Source organism: Mizuhopecten yessoensis, unplaced genomic scaffold (genome assembly GCF_002113885.1).
Source record: "Mizuhopecten yessoensis strain PY_sf001 unplaced genomic scaffold, ASM211388v2 scaffold7833, whole genome shotgun sequence".
Classification (NCBI taxonomy): domain Eukaryota; kingdom Metazoa; phylum Mollusca; class Bivalvia; order Pectinida; family Pectinidae; genus Mizuhopecten; species Mizuhopecten yessoensis.
This window is the reverse complement of record NW_018407245.1, coordinates 364,447-387,427: the sequence shown is the minus strand read 5'-3', so window position 1 is coordinate 387,427 and position 22,981 is coordinate 364,447. Positions and strand designations below refer to the sequence as shown.

General features: G+C 35.0%; 2 protein-coding genes across 2 annotated transcripts in view; both read right to left on the bottom strand.

Moving 5' to 3' along the window:
• Positions 1–10,219, bottom strand: part of LOC110454425 (glycine dehydrogenase (decarboxylating), mitochondrial-like) — a 52,830-nt gene extending 42,611 nt beyond the window's left edge. Inside the window, exon 1 of the mRNA XM_021503913.1 lies at positions 9,854–10,219. Within this exon, the coding sequence (XP_021359588.1) occupies positions 9,854–10,078 (225 nt within the window). The 5' untranslated portion in view covers positions 10,079–10,219. The remainder of the gene's footprint in view (positions 1–9,853) is intronic.
• A 6,147-nt stretch (positions 10,220–16,366) lies between these two features.
• Positions 16,367–21,854, bottom strand: LOC110454412 (extracellular superoxide dismutase [Cu-Zn]-like). The gene is made up of 5 exons (XM_021503898.1): positions 21,577–21,854; positions 20,129–20,292; positions 19,112–19,296; positions 18,636–18,762; positions 16,367–17,465 (listed from the first exon to the last, which is right to left on the bottom strand). Exons 1-5 carry the CDS (start codon positions 21,698–21,700, stop codon positions 17,205–17,207), a joined length of 861 nt encoding a protein of 286 aa, XP_021359573.1. The 5' UTR covers positions 21,701–21,854; the 3' UTR covers positions 16,367–17,204.
• Between the last annotated feature and the right edge of the window lie 1,127 nt (positions 21,855–22,981).

Below are 22,981 nucleotides of genomic sequence, written 5' to 3'. Positions count from 1 at the left end.
GCACAATTCTATAGTTTTATTTGACATATTAATGAAGTGTATAAAACATGTATTTTAACGGCACAGTTTGATTATGTTACAAACACGTATTTCAAATCACCAATTCGAAGTAATTAACAAACACGGCACAGTTCGAATATGTTTAAAAAACCCAGATCGAAGTAAATTACAAACACGGCACAGTTCGAGTATGTAACAAACACGTATCTTAAAACACCAGGTCGAAGTAAATTACAAACACGGCACAGTTTTATAGTTTTATTTGACATATTAATGGAGTGTATTATTTCAACGGCACAGTTCGAGTATGTAACAAACACGTATCTCAAAACAACAAGTCGAAGTAGATTACAAACACGGCACAGTTTTATAGTTTTAATTTGACATATTACACAAGTGTTAAATAAACACGTATTTCAGATCATCAGGCCGAATATAGTACAAACACGACAAATTTATTTATAATATTTTTTATTACAAATCCAGTTATAAGCAAACATATTTCAACAGACACGGCCGAAGTAAATTACAAACACGGCACAATGCCATAGTTTTATTTGACATATTAATGGAGTGTATAAACATGTATTTTAATGGCACCGTTCGATTATGTTACAAACACGTATTTCAAAACACCAGGTCGAAGTAAATGACAAACACGGCTCAATTCCATAGTTTTATTTTGACATATAAATGGAATATTTAAACATGTATTTTAACGGCACTATTCGAGTATGTAACAAACACGGCACATTTTCAAAGTTTAATTTGACATTTAAATCGAGTATGTATCAAACACGTATTCCAAAACACCAGTTTTAAGTTTCAAGCCGAAGTAAATTACAAACACGGCACAGTTCCATAGTTTTATTCTGATAACACCAAATAATCATAAGTAAACAAAACACAGACACGTTGTTAATTATGAGGCGAGCTGTCGACAGGCTATACTACTACTCGGTTAGATCAAAGGCCTAGCTAACCGCCGGCGCAGATCCTGTTGCCTAGTTGATCGATTTTATTTGTCTCAACACCTTTGCATTACAATGGTATACTGAGATATATAAATATAATGATTTCATGTACAGTAATTAGCATGCGTGGTTATATAGAGGGATACAGTATAATAGAAATGGAGATGTACTGCAGTTACATATAATAAATACTTTCATGCGGGGGAACAGACAGATTTTTTTTTTTGATAAAAGTACATATTTTTTTCAGGAATGCTTTTCTTTTAGATGACATTATAACCTTAAGCGATAATACACTATGACGTCTAATTAACATAGAGGATAGAGAAATTTTCCTTTCATTATCTTATGCCGAACATTCAAATATATAATGGAATTCATCTCCGATATCTCTTACATTACACAATTGACAAATACGTTCATGTCTTGGTATATTACTCCTAATTCCGGCTTCTACAGGTAAGTTACTATTTCTGGTTCTAAACCTACAAAGAGTATAAGCATCATTTTTTGAGAGAATATTTAAGTAGTTTTCGAACACGACTTCTTACTTAAAGACTCTGTATATGGTGGATTTTGGAGAATCTCTGCATATTTCTGCCCAGATTTGTTTGAACTGATCAGTCAAGTTAAGTTTTATTTTTGAAACAAGTCACTTGGTTTAACCAGATATTAGAGAGTCCGCAATTATTCAGAGTACTCTTTATGCTTTCTATCCATGCGAAGGTACCATTTTTTTTCTTCGTTGATAATAATTGATAATCTACACAAAATATTACTTATTTTACTTTCTTTACTTCGAATCAGTTTTGCCAATATGATATCATTCGGGTCTTAATTTCTATACCAAAAGGATGCCTGCCGAGCTCTCCATAAACCATGATGCCGCGGAGCACAGGTAAATAAAGGGGGTAAAATAAAAAGCCACGAGTAAAATAAAAATCCGGGAGTACTTTAAAAGTCCAATGAGTAAAATAAAACGTCTAGGGGTAAAATAATAATCCAGGAGTACTTTAATTCGTTAGGGGGGTAAAATAACCCGGATAGGAGTACTTTAACTTGTGAGGGGATTAATATAATAATCTAGGAGTACTTTAACTCGTCAGGGGGGTAAAATACCATAGATAGGAGTACTTTAACTTGTCAGGGGGGTAAAATAATAATCTAGGAGTACTTTACCTTGTCATGGGGTAAAATAACTCTGAAAGGAGTACTTTTACTCGTCAAGGGGGTAAAATAACCTGGATAGGGGTAAAATAAAACGTAGGGGGTAACATTTTACTCCTTTCCATATTATTTTACTCCTAGACGTTTTATTTTACCCCTATGGTAGCAGTATACAGTAGAGGGTTGTGGCCATGGGTGATATTTTTGTTAAATGGCTAACCCCTGTATAATGATATGTAAAAAAAATATAAAAATAAAACAGTACTAAAATTGGTATACGCATGATGAAGTGGGCTATGTGAGCTTCACATTTGTAAAAAAGAAAAGACTTTTTTGGTTCGAGAATAAAATTTTGGCCATAATCCGAAAGGGTGCATACACATGAAAAGCTAGCTTTACAGGAGGTAAAATTTTGACAACAGCACACGACGCAAAATTGCAAAAAATCAAGTTTTACAACTTTACTGGGACCCAGATAATTCTGCAACCAGGTAGGTAATCTTTAATTTCAGACAGAGCTTAGGAAAAAAAATTACTAGTTGCGGGGGTCAAATTTTGGGTTAAAAATAGCAATTTTTGGCATTTTTTGGTAATTTTTGATGTGGTAACCATGGTTTTCACACAAGTGACATACATAGAAAAAGGAGGTTTATACACTTCTCAGTACTTTATATGTATTGTAAATGTAATGCAGTTTACAAATATATATACATGTATACATGTGTTGTGTAGGGTAAATCTGCTGTGTTTACATTTTCTCAACATATGCCTTGTTTATCAGAGTCGGGCCATTTCTACTGTACACTGCTACCTATACGTTTTATTTTGCCCAATTCTGAGTATTTTACTCCTTTTCTATTCACCATTACTACCCAATACCACCCAATACCACCCAATACTACCCAATACCACCCAATACTACCCAATACTACCCCATACGACCCAGTTATGAACCAAATACTTCTTTATTACTGTGAAATATTTCCTTTGTAGACGTTATTTACTTCCATCTGCCATATTTTATCTGGAAATATGCGATTTGGTGCCGAAAACATCACTGAATTGCCGTGACTATGACCCAATACTACCCGTTACCACCCAATACTACCCCATATGACCCAGTTATGAACCAAATACTTCTTTATTACTGTGAAATATCACATTTCCTTAAGTTATTTACTTTTATATGTCACATCCTATCTGGAAATATGCGATTTGGTGCAGAAAACATCACCAAAATGCCGTGACTAGGGGTTAGACGATTTACAGGAACGGGCAGGAATGGGCAGAAAACTATTAATTATTATATATACATTAATGAATATATATATATTAGATACATTTAAGCATCATTATCGGGTATAAGATATATTTGATTAAAGAATTTCAATTACATGATACTTTATTAATTCTATTCATGTCATAAAATGATATGTTATTAAGATCATATATATAAATTTGACAGGAAATATTTAGAAAATTTGAAATTACTTTTCAAAAATGTTAGTTTTTCAATTTTGTTAAACATAACAGTATCAATTATATAACAATGCTGGAGAAGAACCTTCAGTTAAATTAGATACTCAAATACTATGAAATTCAAAAAGTATATGGATTGTATTTGATTCGAAGTCCTTTCAATTACTTGATTAACTCACAGATAGTCTGTTTTTGACAAGCTAGATCTTTTTCCAGAAATAGTTCTCTGACCAATCTTATGAAGGGTAGACGAGTAGGTTGTCATTAATCAAAAGGAATTACGTTACGCTTCTTATACATCAATCCAGAGACATATTACGTAATATATACCAGGGGTGTTTCTAGGATATTTGAAAGAGGGGGCGTAGAATGAAATCTTTCGGCGAAGTGAGGCGCAAATTTGTTTGGACCTTTTTTTTTACTAAAAAACATAAAATAATTGTGAAATGCACTAATGTAACGGTTCCTGACTTGGAGCATGTATATTTTATAGTTTAAGTGTCAGGGTGTTTATGTGTTTAATTAATGAATATGATAAATTGCCATATTCAATACAATATTAGCAGATTTATTTTGAAAAGGGGGGGCGTACGCCCATTACGCCCTCATCTGGACCCGCCCCTGTAAATACTAAATGACATGAAAACTTGATTCGACTCCCAGAGATACTGTATACACATTTATACTTTTAGTAACCCTGAGTTTGTGACACTAATTAGGAAAGAACAGAAATCTGTTATCTGGAGTATGAGTCCAGGACTCGGGCAAATATCCCGGCTCTGTGCCCCCGGGCACTTAACAATCCAAGTTCCTGAAGGTACACTAATGAGGTGTATACTGGTACCAAATCTAAATCACAGTTACAGGTTAATATATATATTATAATTTAATTTTATAATGTCTTCCGAGGAATTACCAATTCTACTTGCAAACCACTTATATAATATGTACAGAAGACGTAGCAGTCTATGTGATTAGTTATAATTTTAAACAGTGTCTTGTAAGCCATTTTAGGCTGAATATCATATACAATTACTTTTCTACTTCTTCTTCTTCTTCTTCCATATAATTGCCTCCTTCGTCTTATCGAAGATTATGCAATGTTTATGATACACAGTGCGCAGGTGAACACACAATTGAAAAGTTTAGATTGTAAAAGTTAAAAAGTAAAAAACACTGATGTAGTGTCAGACGTTTAAAGCTGGTTGATTCGACCCACCAGCCTTAAGCCTAGTGAGTTCGGGGTCTGTTAGAAGATTAAGCTTTTTTAGTTCCAATTCGTTGAGAGTTTTCTTAAAGGTTTCCAAGTTTGTCGAGTTCACAGTTTTTGAGTCAAGTTCGTTCCAGTCTTTTATTGTTCGAGGGAAGAATGAATATTTTCTTGGGTCTATTTTACATGCCTGGATTTGGTAGGACCGATCGTGTTGTTTTCTGGACCTCCTCATTGGTGTTTCGATTCGGTTTTCCTTTTTGATGGCTATTTGTTGTTTGTCAATTTTGAACATCATTTGGAGGGGTTGAGTGACGTCTTCTTGTTTGGAGTGAAAACCAGCCTAGGCGTTGGATCATGGATGAAACGCTTGAACGGTTTCTGTGGCTGTTCATAATAAATCTGGCTGCTCTCCTTTGGACCGATTCAAGTTTGCTGATGTTTATTTGGGTGTAGGGGTCCCATACCGAGCTCGAGTACTCAACCAATGGTCTGACAAGTGCTTTGTAGGCAAGCTCTTTAATTTTTATTGAGGATATTTTCAAGTTCCTCCTGAGAAATCCAAGGGTTTTGTTTGCTTTTGAGGTGATGTTTTTTATGTGGAGGTCCCAATTTAGCTTGCTTGATATTGTAAGTCCAAGATATTTTGCTGATGTAACTGCTTCCAGAATGTGACCATGGAGGGTGTAATTTTGTTTTATCGTCTGCTTTTTGTTAGAGATGGTTAGTACTGTGCATTTATTTGGGTGGAACATCATGCACCAGTCTTCTTCCAACTTCGCGAGTTTGTCCAGATCTTTTTGGAGTGTTTCGGCATCATTTTGATTGGTGATTGTGAGGTAGGCGATCGTGTCATCAGCGAATAGTCGTACGGATGATGTTAGTTTTTCCTGTAGATCATTGATGTAGAACAGAAATAGTCCCGGTCCTAGGACTGATCCTTGTGGTACCCCGGAGTCCACATTTACTGTGTCTGATGTTTCACTGTCAATGATAACTTTTTGGGTTCTGTCTTTTAGCCAGCTGCTTATCCAAGTGTTAAATTTTCCAGATATTCCGTAGGTTTTTAGTTTATGAATTAAGAGGCTAGGATTTACTTTGTCGAAAGCTTTTGCGAAATCCATGATTAGAATATCAGTTTGTTTGGCGGATTGTAGATTTTTGGAGACATCATCAACAAATTCGATTGGCTGGGTTTCACATGATCTGTTTTTCCGGAATCCATGTTGGAGAGGATGGAGGATGTTGTTTTCTCCATGGAGCATAATGGTACTCGCGATGATGTGTTCCATGACCTTACAGCACACTGAGGTGAGAGATATTGGCCTGTAGTTTTTCGCTCGAGATTTTTGCCCTTTTTTGTATACAGGGGTGACATTTGCTGAACGCCAGTCAACAGGGACGATTCCAGTGTCCAGTGATTTTTGGTAGATTAACTGGAGAATTGGGGCTATGTCGCTGGAGAGCTCCTTTAGTACACGGGGTGAGATGTTGTCAGGGCCTGGGGCGAATAATTCTATTTTATGCATTTGTTAAATATGATACCAGGTGTCAATCAGAAACATTTTTTATGACAATAATCTTCCGTTTAAATTATAATTAGCTACTAGTTAGTGTGAATTTACCAGACCTTGCTGGTAGGGGGCTCCCCAACCCTTGGAAACCTAAATTTCACTACAATGTAGAACTAGGAAATTATTCATTTCATTTATCACCATTGTTATTGTTTTCTTTACAGACATCATGTTTTAAGGCAAATGTAAAAGAAACCTTTTAACTATTATAGTATTTAATATGTTAGGACAAAATCCAGGAGTTTGTTAGGTAGGGGCTGTCCCAATCACCTGCTCTCTGGATTGGCACATGTGATAGTTTGTTTTAATTTATTATGTATAATAGCTGTTCTTAACAAAATTATGATATGGTTTATGTATTTTTACATTAAGATGATTGATCCCTGTTATGTAGCTATATGTTTTTATACTGTGTAACTATATACTTGTACGATGTAATTGTGATATATGACACTATAATAAACAAAATTGACTTGACTTGACTTGACTATATATATATATATATTGGTAATGCAATGACGAAAATGGAGATAAATTTTGAACAGAATTGGCAAATAGAGGATTTTCCCAAAAATTACTTATAGCCAACTAAATTATAACAAATGTTTAAATAATTTCATTATGCAATGAACGTTATAAGCGTATTGACATACATTAACATTCTACGGAAATATTTTAGTTATAGCAACTGTCGATATAATATGTATAAATATAGATTTGTTCCAATATATACAAAAGATACATGGTTGTGAAAAGTAAATCTACTCTTACTTAATACTCGTCGTATTTATTTAAACAAAATTAAGTCTTTAAAAACATCAAGTTATATGAATGCATAAGCACAGACTTTATCCAATTCTGTGTACAATATCTAATTTTAAACATAAACTTAGTCCCATGCAATTGAATAGATTCATGATATATGAAATCCATTTAAAATCAGCGAAATCATTTTTATGTAAATTCAGCATAAGCTTGTTCATTATACTAGACAATTAATTTTCACCTGTTATTAGTTTATACCAAAACATTATCATTCTAGATTTAATTTCAATATTCAGAGGGTACCTACCCATTTCACCATATACCATTATATTTGCTGTGGAGCTACGTATGTTTCAAATTCTTTTACAAAACTGTACATGTAATTTCTCAATCATATAATATTGGTATTTTCAAACCCCAAAATTTCTGTGGAGTACAAAAGGATTGGGGATATTAATACTGGAGTTGGTCAACATTACTTTGCATGAAAAATTCTTCTAAATCATTTAAATATATTGAGAACAAAAATGGGGAGAAGTTTTCACCTTGTTTTACCCCGATGTGACATGTGAAAAAAACAGTCATACCATTGTGAATTTTTACGCAAGATTTAGTGTTTGCATACAGATTAATTATAGCATTAAATATCTTTCCTGTGATATTATTCTTTAATAATTTCTTACATAAACCTACCCTCCAAACAGTATCAAACGCTTGAAAACAAATGAATGAACAGAACAGCTTTTTACTTTTTGAAAAGTATATAGATATTAAAGCATGAAGGATAAATATATTTTCAGTTGTAGAGTAGCCTTTCCTAAAACCAGCTTGAACATTGGAACAAGAAGTCTATTGTCTACTATTACGGAATTAGATAATCAGTTTTGACCACATCGGCCTTTGAAAAAAAATGAAACTTAAAGCGTTTCACCGTGTTTCTTTCTTCTTTACATATACAATTAATATACAGTATTGTTTTTCTAAAACAGATAAGGCCTAACAATCCAATATATGGACTTCAATATATATTTACGTAAAACACGTATTTCAATTAACTTATATTTACATATAAAATAATATTTAGTTTTCATATTGAGTTGGAAAATTGCGTATTTTCTTTTTTTTTAAGGTCGTAGACGTGATGGGATTGTAATCTACACATTAACACCAACTAATTCACTCAAAATATATTCATGCTATTTATTAAAAGTTGAGTATAAGTTATGAAGTAATTAAAATTTGGTTATCATAATGTCATTTTCAATGTTTCAGGAGTTATGACATCGCAATAACAATGTCATATATATAAATGAGAAAATAACCCAGATACATATTTATTATATATGTAATATATAATTCTCTGAACAACCCTTTTTTATAGAATAAAACTGAGACATATATTGGAACCTCGGCCTGGCAATATATATATATATATATATATATATATATATCTTTAATCCGATCCTGCCCCATTCCTGTAATTGCAATTCTTTTATCAAATATACCTTATACCAGATAAGGATAATTAAATATATACAATAAATATATATAAATAAGTCCGATCCTGCCCCGTTTCTATCTGTTCCTGTAAATCTTCCAATCCATATCAATACAATACTTTTTTTAAATTTGTTGCAATCCTTTTATCAAATGACGTATCATGTACCCGATAAAAAGATTTAATAATATAAATATATATATATATATAATTTAGTCTGATTCTGCCCCGATCATGTAATTGCAATCCTTTTATCAAATATATCTTATACCCGATAATGATACTTAAATGTATCTAATATATATAAATGCATTTATGTATATATAAAAATTAATAGATTTCTACCCTTTCCTGCCCGTTCCTGTAAATTGTTGAACCCCTAGTCATGGCATTTCGGTGATGTTTTCTGCACCAAATCGCATATTTCCAGATAGGATGTGACATAGAGAAGTAAATAACTTCAAGAAATGTGATATTTCACAGTAATAAAGAAGTATTTGGATCATAACCGGGTCATATGGGGTAGTATTGGGTGGTATGGGGTAGTATTGGGTCATAGTCCAGCAATTCAGTGATGTTTTCGGCACCAAATCGCATATTTTCCCGATAAAATATGGCAGATGGAAGTAAATAACGTCTACAAAGGTTATGGGGTCGTATGGGGTGGTATTGGGTAATATTGGGTAATTAGACGCGCCCCCTCTTGAAAAATATATCTTAATATATATAACATTAAATTCAAATAAAATGTATTCAATATGGTATTGATGTAATTACTTTGGTACCGAGCGACTTTAAATTCTTGGTACGGTTGTAACACATCTTGTAACAATGTAATATTAATATTGTTATTCAATATGCCTAGTAAAAAACAGTAGCTGTTCGCATGTACACATTTTGTAAAGCAAGACAACTTCATTGGTCAAGCTTACTAAATAGCGTTAATCCTAGCGTGTAGATATGTAGTTATGCTCTCTAGAATCTATAGTAGGGTCCTACCTAGGCCTACTGTCGAAAAAAAAATCCCCATCCCTTCCACAATTCGCACAACAAACACTACTAGTAGTATGCAGAGTAGCAGGCCTTAGGCCTACAGGATGCGAATGTAAATAAACGCGACTGTGCCAGGGTCATTGATAATAATACCAATATCTGGCACAGTACTTGGATAGTTTGTTATACAAACCTTCAGCTTGAGGAAATCAAGCATAGCTCTCTTCTCGGCATTACCAGGACCGATATGTCGCTCCGAAAAGTCGTCATGTTTTGGATGGAGTAAGTCAATAGTTGAACTATGGCGCACAACTTGTGTGGATCGTACGGCGCCAGCAAGCTTTTCTGTCCGATATCTGGACCACACATTTTTGATACAGCTTCTCGAAAAGACACAGAACTTTTGTGCCTTAAACATTGCTCCCTGTGGGTAAATTTCAAACAGAAAGTTACCGGAAAGAGACCAAGAGAGTCTCACGTACTCGATGTCCTTGTGAGTTTCTCGGTTGTGTTGTTTTGAAGAGCGAGTTGAAGAGCGCTCAGTCAAGGTGAAGGTCGTTTTCGTCATCCAATCAAAATTCTTTAATGTGCCAAAGCCCATTTTTGGCTTCAATTTAATACTTTGCGTGCATAGGGGCAAAGCTTATTGGACATTTTTATATTTTATAATAAGCGTGGTATTCAGCGGTACGAGAAAAATTATGCCTTTATCGACACAGATCTTAGTTTGTCATTTTTGTTTTATTATATTTTATCACGGAATTAGATTAGATATCTAAGTCCGTGTTTTTATTAATTGTATTTTTTTCTTTAGGTCACATTCGGCCTAACGTTAGCCTAACATTAGGCCTAGGTGGTTTTTTTAACTCTGCTATAAAAGGTATATCTGTCAAAAAGACTGTATGTTCCAAAAAAAAAAAAGATTTGCGCGAGATACTTACAAAATTTCAATTTAGAATACAATCTGTATATATATAAATACCATGTAAATACAATCTGTATATATAAAAAATACCATGTAAATACAATCTGAAAACAACTTTAACTTATGAACACCATGAGTAAATAAAAAGTTCTACTCTTTTGTTTTTTCCCTCTTGATTTTGCATTTCTTTAAATTGTTTCATGGATCTGACTACGCAATCCAAGTGTTATTGTATGCTGGATGGTTTTTTATATAGGCTTTATAGTTAATGTGTTCATGTAAATCGTTTTTGAATAAAAATCTAAGCTAGCGCTATATAAATATATTGCACATTAAAATATTAATATTGAGAGGCTCATTAATTCTTCCATATATGTATGGCATGTATGAAATATTTAAGATAAATGTTCCATACTGTTGTAAGAATGTTTCTGCACAAATGCATGGTGTGTATGAAATGTTAAATATGAATGTTACATACAGTTGTATGGTGTGAATAAAATGTTTAATATGAATGTTTCTATACGGATGTATGATGTGTATGACTATTTTTATATAACTGTTCTTTACAGGTGTCTGAAATATTTGATATGCATGTTCTATACAGATCTATGGTGTGTATGAGTAAATATGTAATGTTTGAAATAAATATGTCATAAATTAGCATGCTCTGTTATGATCATGTTAGTACACACGATCAGTAAGTCAGATTAATATTCTCTACAGACCCAATACTTAGAAAACTGGGTATATGAAATGAGTATGGTTAACATGAAATGAGCATGGTTAACATGAAATGTGTACGTATGGAATGTTTAGGATGAGAGTACTGTGAAGTATGTTATAGTCTCCAAAATATTGTCATGTGTATGTGCTTTGAAAAACTGAATAAAAGTATAAATTAAAAAAATAAATTCTTCCATATATCTATCCTAAAGCATGTTATGTAAGCATGATTATCAATAAATTGTTTGTGTTGCATTGCAGGTGTTAATTTAATAAACATGTTCTTGCAGTGATGTTGAAACCTGTTTTCTACCACAACCAATGTAGGTTTCCTCACTCATGACTCATTGGATAAACCTACTAGGAGTTGGTAAACATTTTTGGTTATACTAGTGGGTGACACCCTGGACGTGATTTCATTGGTCAATCTTTGATTGATTTATGACGTCACGTAACAATCCTTTTCGACGTCATTTTCCATTGTGACGTCATGCTCCATGGCAATTGTCCCCCCCCCCCCAAAAAAAAAACACAACAACAACCAAATGTGTTGTTGTTTTTCAGGTAAAATACGAACTTTATGGGAGAAACAGGTCCCCAAACTCGTAATGATTAGTTATATCACGTTTATCTAACTCGAGATAAATTAGTTAATTTTTATATTATTTAAGACACTCGATGAAGTATGTGCCTTTATACAATTTGACGATTAAATAACTCGAGTTAGATAAACATGATAAACAACCATCGCTTGTTGGGAAACCTCTACTGGTTACCCAGTGGATAACAAGTACACTGGACGTTATTTCATCAGTCAACCTTCTACTGAATTGTGACACTTTGCGACGTCATCTTCCATTGTGACGTCATAGTTTCATGACAACTGTTTCCCCTAACGGAAACAAAAGTAATATATTTCCAAGAGAACCCTGGGTTTCTAGATATATCAGAACGTTGTGGAAGTAAAACGTCCCTTAATTAACTCGTGATGGTTGATTTTCATATTTATCTAACTATCGTTAGTTACCTTTCAAACTGTGAAAGACACTGAGAAAATATCGTGTCTTTATATTCAATTAGAAAATTAACTAACTCGAGTTATAGACAAACATTATACAACCAAACATCACCCGTTAGAGAACCGCTATGTATTAGTGTATGGATAACTGTATGTCACTGACGCACACGTTTCAACATCATTGTATCAACAAATATTTATTCTGAACACAAAACGTATCCAAGAAATTCTGAGAAATACCTATAAAACTGTCTGGTTCCTGTCTATTCTAACAGAGAATGGATAGTTTTTTGGCCTTTCTCCTTTACATGAAGATTCGTGTCTTCAACAAGGAAGGCTTAATGATATGTTTAGCCTACCCGAGAATAATGTTGTTGCATTCTTTTTAAGATACCACCAAAATGTTTATTAACGTATCCCTTTAAGTTTATACATCTTTAGAAACACTTCGTTTTTGAATGCATATCAATATAATATTTTACACGTTTAGGCGCGATGCCAAGTGTGTTTGCTGGCTGTTCCAGTTAAAACCAGAATCGACCCGATATATGTTACGTGTAAGTGGAGTTGTACATATGTAGGTCTCGGGTGCACTGTATTGTTCACTAGTAACCTTGCATGAATAAAATATACATAGGAACAATACGACATGGTTGATAGGATGTGCATATACATTGTATACAAGCCCATGCTCGTAGCTGCGATGTGAAGCAATAAGCAGGTGCCAAAAATATCAAATAAACTATTCAATGTGTATTTATTACGTGTGGGCTGATATAGAGATAGTATATATGTGTACCGTAGAAAATCCAAAAATAAAAACCTAAATATTGAACATATAAAACACTCAAATATTGCCTAGAAGCCCCAGGTAGCACCATATAGAAATTCTAGATTTTCACACAATTTTTGTTCTGGGGCGGAGACGCCTTAGGATGGCTAGATGATACAATTCGCTTGCACGTCATGTTAAGTCCAGGTATCTGTAACTTCTTAACTAAACGAACTCAATATATAAATCAACGAAACTATCTAACTTTCTGTCGGATGGAAAAAGAAATGATAACTACTAGTAGAAAAGAATAATTTTGCACATTTTAAAAAAAAATCGATTTTTTTAAAAAGTATGTTCCTTAAAGTTTCTTGAATTGTTTCAAATCAAAACAAAGGGGTACAAGTTTCCACATGCTAATTGTGAGGTTAAAGCACACGAAGATACACATTCTGCTCTCCAAACCAAAGCACTCCTTCAAAGCCAAAACACTATACAGAGAAACTCCAACGACACACTTCACCAAGATAATCAACTAAGTCACCCCACCGACACGCTTCACCAAGATAATCAACTAAGTCACTCCGCCGACACGCTTCACCAAGATAATCAACTAAGTCACTCCACTAAGGTACTCAGCAAACATACTCCACCAAAATACTCCTACAGACCGATATACTTCTCCAAAATATTCTACCAAGACGCTCCATTAGACAACACTCCACCAAGACCACAGTCAAGATACTTTGAACATCGTGATGACACTCCGCTAAGATACTCCACTAAAACATTTCTCCAAGACACCCCAACAGGTCATTCCACCTGCACACTCCATCAAGACCTTCAGCCAAGATTCTGCACCAAGACAATCTGCCAGAACACTCTTTCAGAAAATACTCCAACGAGATGTTCCATCGAGATACACAACAAAATTACTTTGAACATCGTTTCTCCAAGACATTCCAACAGGTCACTTATACCTACAATATCCAACAAGACTTTCATCCGAGATACTCCACAAAGACACTCTGCCTGGACACGCCATTAAGATCTCCCCTAAGACACTCCACGGAGGTTTACAATCAAGAAAATCCTACGAGACATTCCACTAAGTCACTCTAACGACACGCCAAGTACCCCAATAAGATACTCGAATGCCATTCAAACGAGAATCCATCAAGACATACCCCATCAAGACATACTCCATCAAGTTACGCCATCCAGACAATCCAACGAGACATTCCAACAAAACAATCCATCAGGGTACGCCATCAAGACAATCCATCAAGACATTCCAACAAGGTACGCCATCAAGACAATCCATCAAGACATTCCAACAAGGTACGCCATCAAGACAATCCATCAAGACATTCCAACAAGGTACGCCATCAAGACAATCCATCAAGACATTCCAACAAGGTACGCCATCAAGACAATCCATCAAGACATTCCAACAAGGTACGCCATCAAGACAATCCATCAAGACATTCCAACAAGGTACGCCATCAAGACAATCCATCAAGACATTCCAACAAGGTACGCCATCAAGACAATCCATCAAGACATTCCAACAAGGTACGCCATCAAGCCAATCCAAGAAGACATTCCAGCTATCCATCAAGAAACGCCATTAAGACAATTCACCAAAGTAAGCCATCAAGACAATCCAACAAGACGTTCCATCAAGTTACGCCATCAAGACAATCCACCAAGGTACGTCATCAAGTGAATCTAACAAAACAATCCATCAAGCTAGGCCATGAAGACAATCAAACAAAACAATCCATCAAGGTACGCCATGAAGACAATCAAACAAAACAATCCATCAAGGTAGGCCATCGAGACAATCCATTAAGACATTCCATCAATGTACGCCATTAAGACAATTCATTAAAGTACGCCATCAAGACAATTTATCAAGACAATCCATTAAGCTACGTCATCAAGTCAATCAAACAAAACAACCCATCAAGCTACGCCCTCAAGACAATCCAACAAGACGTTCCATCAAGGTAGGCCATCAAGACAATCCATCAAGACATTCCATCAAGGTACGCCATTAAGACATTCCATGAAGTTACGCCATCAAGACATTCCATCAAGGTACGCCATTAAGACATTCCATGAAGTTACGCCATCAAGATATTCCATCAAGGTACGCCATTAAGACAATCCTTCAAGGAACACCATTAAGACATTACATCATGGTACGTCAACAAGACATTCCATCAAGTTACGCCATCAAGACAATCCAACAAGACATTCCAACAATCCATCAAGGTACGCCATCAAGACAATCCAACAAGACATTCCAACAATCCATCATGGTAGGCCATTAAGACAATCCAACATGCACATTACTAATACCTTCCTTCAAGACACACTTAAAGTCGGTGAATGGTATCCCAGCTATAGAGAAAACCGCCGAGACGAGGTTGTCCTTGTCTGTCTCCGGATTGGTCATTCATACATAACCCATTTTTATTGATTGTTAGGTCGTGACCAGCCTCAATGAATAGCATGTCACGAACCATTTACAGTAAAACACTTGTTTTGAGATTGCATTGATCTTCAGCCAATAAGAGCTTTTTGTATAATGATATAACAGATCTCAACTCTCTTTTCGAAACAGACAGTGTCTCTACCATTCTAACCTACCTAAATAGTGTTGGTCTGGTCAAAACGATATAACTTACCATAGCCAATTTATCTTTTCCAAGTAGATTTTTGTCCTTTATCTATTCGTTCGTTTGATGTCATTTCCTTTACCATCTACTTTTTATTGGCCCTTAGCCTAATGAAGAATCCAATAACTAATTAACCACCAAGACACTACACACATAGGTCCGCCATTAAGTCATCTATCAAGGTACTCCATCAAAATATCCATCATGATACTCAACTCAAGTACCCCACCAATAAACCCAACATCCATACGTCGCCAAGATTCTTCTCTAAACAACGATACTTTATCAAGATCTTCATCCGAGACACATCATCAACACACTTCATCGAGAGATCCCAACAAGACATCGTCCTCGATACTCCAGTGAGCGTAACCCCTGGTGGATCGAGGATGCTAAGTAATTTCACAAATACACTCGACCAAAACAGTCCAAGATATCATTTGACTACTTGTGTATAGTAAGCGTGGACAACCACACTCGTGTACTACGTATATAAAAACACCTGCGCAAATCAGTGACGTGAGTTGGTTCGTTCCAAACACGTAACAACAAATCAACAACACACCATTAAATTTTTCTTGAAGAATTTATATTCAAAAAGATACAAAAAGCAAAACATCAGTGGTCATCGTACAGATTATTTAAACGTCATTAAACGTTTACACAAATCACAGACTTACAGTCCTTCATTACTAAGTACACGTACACAGGATATGATGACGTTAAAAAGGCGTTGGTCTACGCGATTACTGTCGAGGGTTACCACCAAGTTGACGACTGGCAAGAGAACTAAAGTAATTTAAAGAATATAAATGAACCCTGTGAAACAATGCCTTTCACTGGCACGTGATGTTCTGAACATGAACACACTGTAAACTTGCTCATATTAATATATCTACTGTTTTACTTATCATTACCGCTCTGGTGAGCTGAAAAAAAGTGTGGGGCCTAATAACTCCTTTAAACTATCATTCGATTAACCTCTATCAAGTTAAACATCCATTCGGCGGAGTTGGATTTATTAATGTAGACCAATTCCCTCTATGCTGCCCATTATAAACGGACGAGTTTTCAAGCAAACAGCTCATCGGAAGGCTATCAAGCAAATAGCCATGTGCGCTACAAAGTTAGGGTCATTCAGTACCAAAGTGTTTTATACAAGGCTGGATACCGGTTTTCAGTACCAGTCTCCAGATCAGCTATCCTTCAAATGATTGTCTATAAGCATCCTTTACTCTATTGTAACATCTCCTCTGTCCTTTAAAGCTTCTCTTTGTCCTTCGTAAGAGATTTTCAACTCCATAATGCATTATATCTTAAAAAATGTGTTCACTGAAATCAATGCAACTTCCAGCATTGCAACATAAAGAAATAAACAACTTGTCTGTTTCACTTTAACTCCAAAGTCTGCAACATTCATCCGGCGAAATTGTTGTTAACGAAACCATTTCCTTGGAACTGTTGTTGTCCAGGTTGCTGAAATCTACCATTTTGGAAATTTTGGTTACCTCCTTGGTTCGCGTTGAAATTGTTTCCGTTGCGTGCAATGTAAGGACTGTTCCAATTGGTTGAGTCTGACCAGGCAATGACGCAACACGTCAATGGTGCTCCAGCATTTCCGGTCTGTAAGCTCATCGAATTTCCGCCTCTTCCGAGATCGTCCCGGCCCTCGTGCAACTGAAGTAACAAAATCAAACAATATAAAATGTGTGCTTTCTGTCGTTCCAAGTATAGCTTTGTGATTAATAGGAGATTACCGTTTGGCTATTTCCATATCTTACACTTTATCGTCACTCTTCTGTAATTTATACAGTACAAACTGTCAAAATATTATTAGAAGAATGATATTAATAGAATGATTGGCAATAGCACAATAAAAATATATTTCAAATTATTAATTCATTTTCAAAGATACTTATTTGTCACTACTTATTCAAATGTCGGTTAATATAATGATACGGAATCAGTTATACTAGAGAGAGAACGGACATGTTTTGCTTGCAGAGCAGATATAGTGCTTGTAAGGTCGGTATGGTGCTTGCAGAGCAGATATAGTGCTTGTAAGGTCGGTATGGTGTTTGAAGGGTATATATAGTGCTTGTAAGGTCGGTATGGTGCTTGAAGGGCAGATATTGTGCTTGTAAGGTCGGTATGGTGCTTAAAGGGCAGATATAGTGCTTGTAAGGTCGGCATGGTGCTTAAAGGGAAGATATAGTGCTTGTAAGATCGGTATGGTGCTTGAAGGGCAGATATAGTGCTTGTAAGGTCGGTATGGCGCTTAAAGGGCAGATATAGTGCTTGTAAGGTCGGCATGGCAATTAAAGGGAAGATATAGTGCTTGTAAGGTCGGTATAGTGCTTGAAGGGCAAATATAGTGTTTGTAAGGTGGGTATGGCGCTTAAAGCTTGTAAGGTCGGCATGGTGCTTAAAGGGTAGATATAGTGCTTGTAAGGTCGGTATGGCGCTTAAAGGACAGATGTACATGCAGTGCTTGCAGAGCATATGGCATGTAAACATATTGAACCTTTATATAGCACCCATAATGTTTGCAAAATTACTCTATGGAGCTTTACAACACAAGATAATAGTGTTTCAGATTACAGATAAGGATTGAACAAATTATCGGCATTCGCTAAAGTCCATGATAAATATAGCCTGCATAGTTCCATTATTAAATATAATGTGATGTACCGATATTCGTGTCTGTTCAGTTCAAGAATGTTACACTTTTAAGGACCAGTACTATTTTAATCGTTGAATATTCTCAGCTCCTAAAATGTCTATCTTGTTGTCATCAACACATTTTTAATTGGGATGGCCTAGTGTTGAACCTCGAACCAAACTTACCACTACCGCCCTGCCTAGGACGCCCGTGTCCCCGAGGAGGTTCATCAGGGGGAGGACCAAGTCTGAGTCAATTACACCCGCGTTAGACTGGCGCAGGTTACCCATGTCTCCTTCGTGGGAGTTTCCTCTGTAACCAAAGTCCACAAAGATTAGTCAACTTAACAAGAAAAAAGGAAAAATGGTCAATTTTACCAGAAAGTCAATAGTATATGAAATTATATTTAGGAGAATGTTCGTTGATGCAATCTAAATTTTAAGGAATAGAGACCTACGCAACTCTGCTCCCTCACAAAATATCACTATTTCGTGAGCTCAGTGTCACTCTCACGTAAATTTAAAAAAAAAATACACAGTTAGATCCAAGCTGGTGTATTTGTTATACAAAATAAATTATTATCTAAGTTATGGGTTGACAAATCTGATTGCAAACGTTCAGGGCGGTCAATGAGAAGTGTGTCTTTCTTTGCAAGACTTACGTTCCAAGGTTGTTCGGTGATCCGTGGAATGAAAAAGTATCCGAGTCGAAATGCGGACCAGAAGCATAGCACCCGCGTCCAATGTCGCCGTACTCGTGAATGTGGATTCCGTGCTCCGTGTCGCTCATCAGACTTGGCGGCAAACCTACCACCTGCACACGCACGCGCGTTGGGCCCCCTGTTCTCTGTTGATTTAGATGTAAATAAATATTAGTTTAGTCTTTTGTTAATTTACAGGAAGTGAAGTACATATAATTGACATTTCCCATTAGCTGCATGTGTATAGCTGATATTTCAGAGTCATGCGTCCAGATGATGGAGTTATATTTAAACTGACAGAATATGATGGAGTGAGCTGTAGATACCGCCATTAGTATATTTATGATTATGAAGTATTTGTCACTCATGATACATGAAGTAGATATGTACGCTACACACTCATCTATTTTCAAGGATATGCAAATTTTTGTAAACAAAAGCAATTACAATATATGTGCAGAAGGATGCATTTGAATAATAAAATTTGTGAATCTATTTTTCCATATTTTCATTCGGTGTGGTAATGTCCTTCTATATCCTTTTTATGAAGAGTGTAATTTATGAGGGTATAACTGCAACTGCTTTTTTTCAGCTTGTACTGACTCGTTCTAAAAACATCAAATTATTTAAAACGTTCCCCGGCACTTAAGTCGATGCCAATTTAAAATAATTGTTTATTAATTTCAACTATTTGTTTCCTGAAAAGTAAAAACAATTAAAGCAAATATGTTATGTAGTTGTTTTATCTTTAAGCTTTGTTTAGAAAACAGCCCACCATGATAAGTATGGCTATGACACATGTGGCAGTTATACCAGTATGTCTGCCACATATTTGCAATTCATTGCTTTGATATGCTAGCTAGAGAAATATTTTGACCACAGGCACTTTTTGTTATTCGAGTCCCGAAAGCAAAAACGAAATTTTTGTTTTATGTTGAAGAATCTTTGGCTCGACTTGTGTTGCTTCCATGTACTTACCGCTTGCTGGAAGTCAACTCGTCCCCTGATGTTCGAACCCGTCTCATTAAAGTAACACGTGCCGTACACGAACAGGTCCCTGCCCGCGAGGACTTGGTTATTCTGGAACCCTGGTTGAGGGCCGGGTTGGGGCACAGGCTGTATCGGTCCGATTGGTATCGGCTCTACAGGAAAAAGGGACACGCACAATTTGTCTCGATTCACCCAATATTTAATAATAGAAAAATTGTTATTAAAGTCGCATAATCAAGCTATATTTTGTAAAATTAATTAATAAATAAATATGAAAAAAATATCAACACAAAATTAATACACAGCGGTGTGTGCTATAGAAGAGAAATACACTATACAAAAATATTACGAATGTCTAAATGCTTGTGGTTGTATATCCAATATGTTACAGGACGTTTCTGTGTCGTTATTTCTTTGAATAATGGTTATGTAATGTTTTATGCCATATGCACAAAATCATAATTGTATATTTATAAATAATGTTTTGAGTACTGAGAATTATTTGTTGTTTGCAGTATTCGCTTTCTTGAAAGTTAGAATAATAGACCATTTTGCTAAATTATTTGGATACACATTGTCCCTTTAAACATATAAATGGAAATTAGGTTGATGCTGAATACGTAGAAAGTATAAAAAGCGGAAATGTTTCTGATGTGATATTACGCTAAAGCTAACGTGAATTAAATCATAACATCCCCCCCCCCCCCCCCCCCCCAAGTGTCACTAGATAAAAAAAAAACACCCAGCAAAACCAAAAAACGAAATTGCTTAATAAAATAACCTATTATATTTACTATCTGTTGTCAATCATATCCATATGGATGCATATTAGTCCATACATACATTGCTTTTTTACTTAGAATTAAGTACATCAATAGCTATTTTTTCTCTTTATTTCCTCATTTATATAATATATGAGTTTAAATTAAGGCGATTTTAAGAGAAGAGATACATTATCTACCTATAGGAAGAAATTAAATAAGGGGGGGAAAAAGGGGAAAACATCATTGCATTGAAATTGATACGTAAATTGAGCGGTAAATATTCTCCTGTATATTATCATATAATAATTTAGTTTTGCCTATCTCTCCCATAATATACTTTTTGGTATATATCGTATAAACCTAAAAAGAAAAAGAAAATTACAACGCAGCTTTTTTTTTTAGAGCAGTTGTTCAGTTTACGTAAAAAATAAATAAATCTTTAACTGTGCATTTACAACGTGTTTGTCTACTTTTTTTTAAATTAAATTATAAAGAATGACCAAGATTTTGTTTTGGTATATACGGTATAGACCGAAAAAAAATGTGCCCTTTTTGGCATAAACCGCTTCACAGATTTATGCAAAGAGCACAGGTTTATTTCGGTATATACCGTATATACCAAAACAAAATCTTGGTCAATCCTTAAAAATATTATGTTAATTATGTACTTACGAAAGCCCTGTCCGGGAACGATGGGTCCATTATTTCTATCGTTTATATTAGTTCCAGGGAAAGGTTGGAACTGACCAGTGGTCAGCTGTACCACAGTAAGACACAAACACACAACCAGCAGCATCGCTAATACTGTTCAGATAAATAGCTGGATAAGTTATAATAAGAAACCCTGTACGAAACTGCCTTGTCGAACTTTGGTAATAATGTTTGAAATGTCCACACAGGTGTTCTACCTCGGATCTGCCACTCTGTATGCAGGTGGGGTTGATATAGGTATTGGGGTGTTACAGGTGTATACCGGAAGTTATGTACGTACATAAGGTGACAGTGTCTTGACAGTTATGACGGATAACGTGATCAACCGTCGTTCGGGATGTTTGTCCAATGATTTTACACCTGTAAAATACGTTGACGTCATCGCCCCCTCAGGCACGACCGGGTAGAAATGTTTATATCTCTACGTCATACGGTATATTTCATTCATACGAATATCCCACAGGCTCAAGAATATTTTCAAGCTCAATTTATCATTTTTCTTCTTCTTCAACTTTTTATTCCAAACGTAAACAATGTGACAAGAAAGTTTTAAAAGACATATATAATACAAACTGTGTCATATCTGTATATAACGTACAAACTACTATATAGATTTGTATTACGTAAAAAGTATTATGTACTTGTATAAAGAACGTAAAAACTACTATGTATCTGTATAGAGAACCTACCAATCATTATATCTGTGTATTGTTTATACGACGTACAGATATAGCCAAGCTACACGTTATTATTTACGATGATTTGTATGATGGTCAAAATAAGATAATATTGAAAAAGAATAGGAATTAGTGCTTATATATAACAACAGTATTTACACAATGGTTTGTTTCCGTCGAAATCGCTTACTGAATGTCTTCTTCAGAAACTTAACTGTCTATATACCTTAGCTAACCTCTGTTACAGAAAATGTGTTTTAACTTATACAATTTTACACGGTGCCCAATCTAGTTTTATTATTGTTATTTATTTTACCTTTGTAGAACAAATCACTACTAGAATATAACGGCTAGATCTGTTACTGTAAACAAACTTCATGTACCAAAATTCAAAACAACAAATGTTAAATGTTCTTTTTTGTATAATTGTACAGCATTATGGAATGACTTAAGTGACAATTTGAGAGGAGATCTAACTTATAGTACATTAAGTAATTTATTTAAAGCAATATACGTGTAATCACTCTTATATTGATTTATCTTATATTATAATTGTTACTGTGCTATATTGTATGTCCAACATATTGTTATATATTGTATGACCAATGTATCGTTATATATTGTATGTCCAATGTATTGTTATATATTGTATGTCCAATGTATTGTTATATATTGTATGTCCAATGTAT

Excerpts from the sequence above, each read along its gene's own strand:
- LOC110454412 (XM_021503898.1), bottom strand. The coding sequence starts at position 21,700 with ATGCTGCTGGTTGTGTGTTTGTGTCTTACTGTGGTACAGCTGACCACT. Across the intron at positions 20,293-21,576 it reads CGTTCCCGGACAGGGCTTTC|AGCCGATACCAATCGGACCG; the intron begins GTAAGTACATAA and ends TTTTTCCTGTAG. Across the intron at positions 17,466-18,635 it reads TCCTAGGCAGGGCGGTAGTG|TTGCACGAGGGCCGGGACGA; the intron begins GTAAGTTTGGTT and ends TTGTTACTTCAG.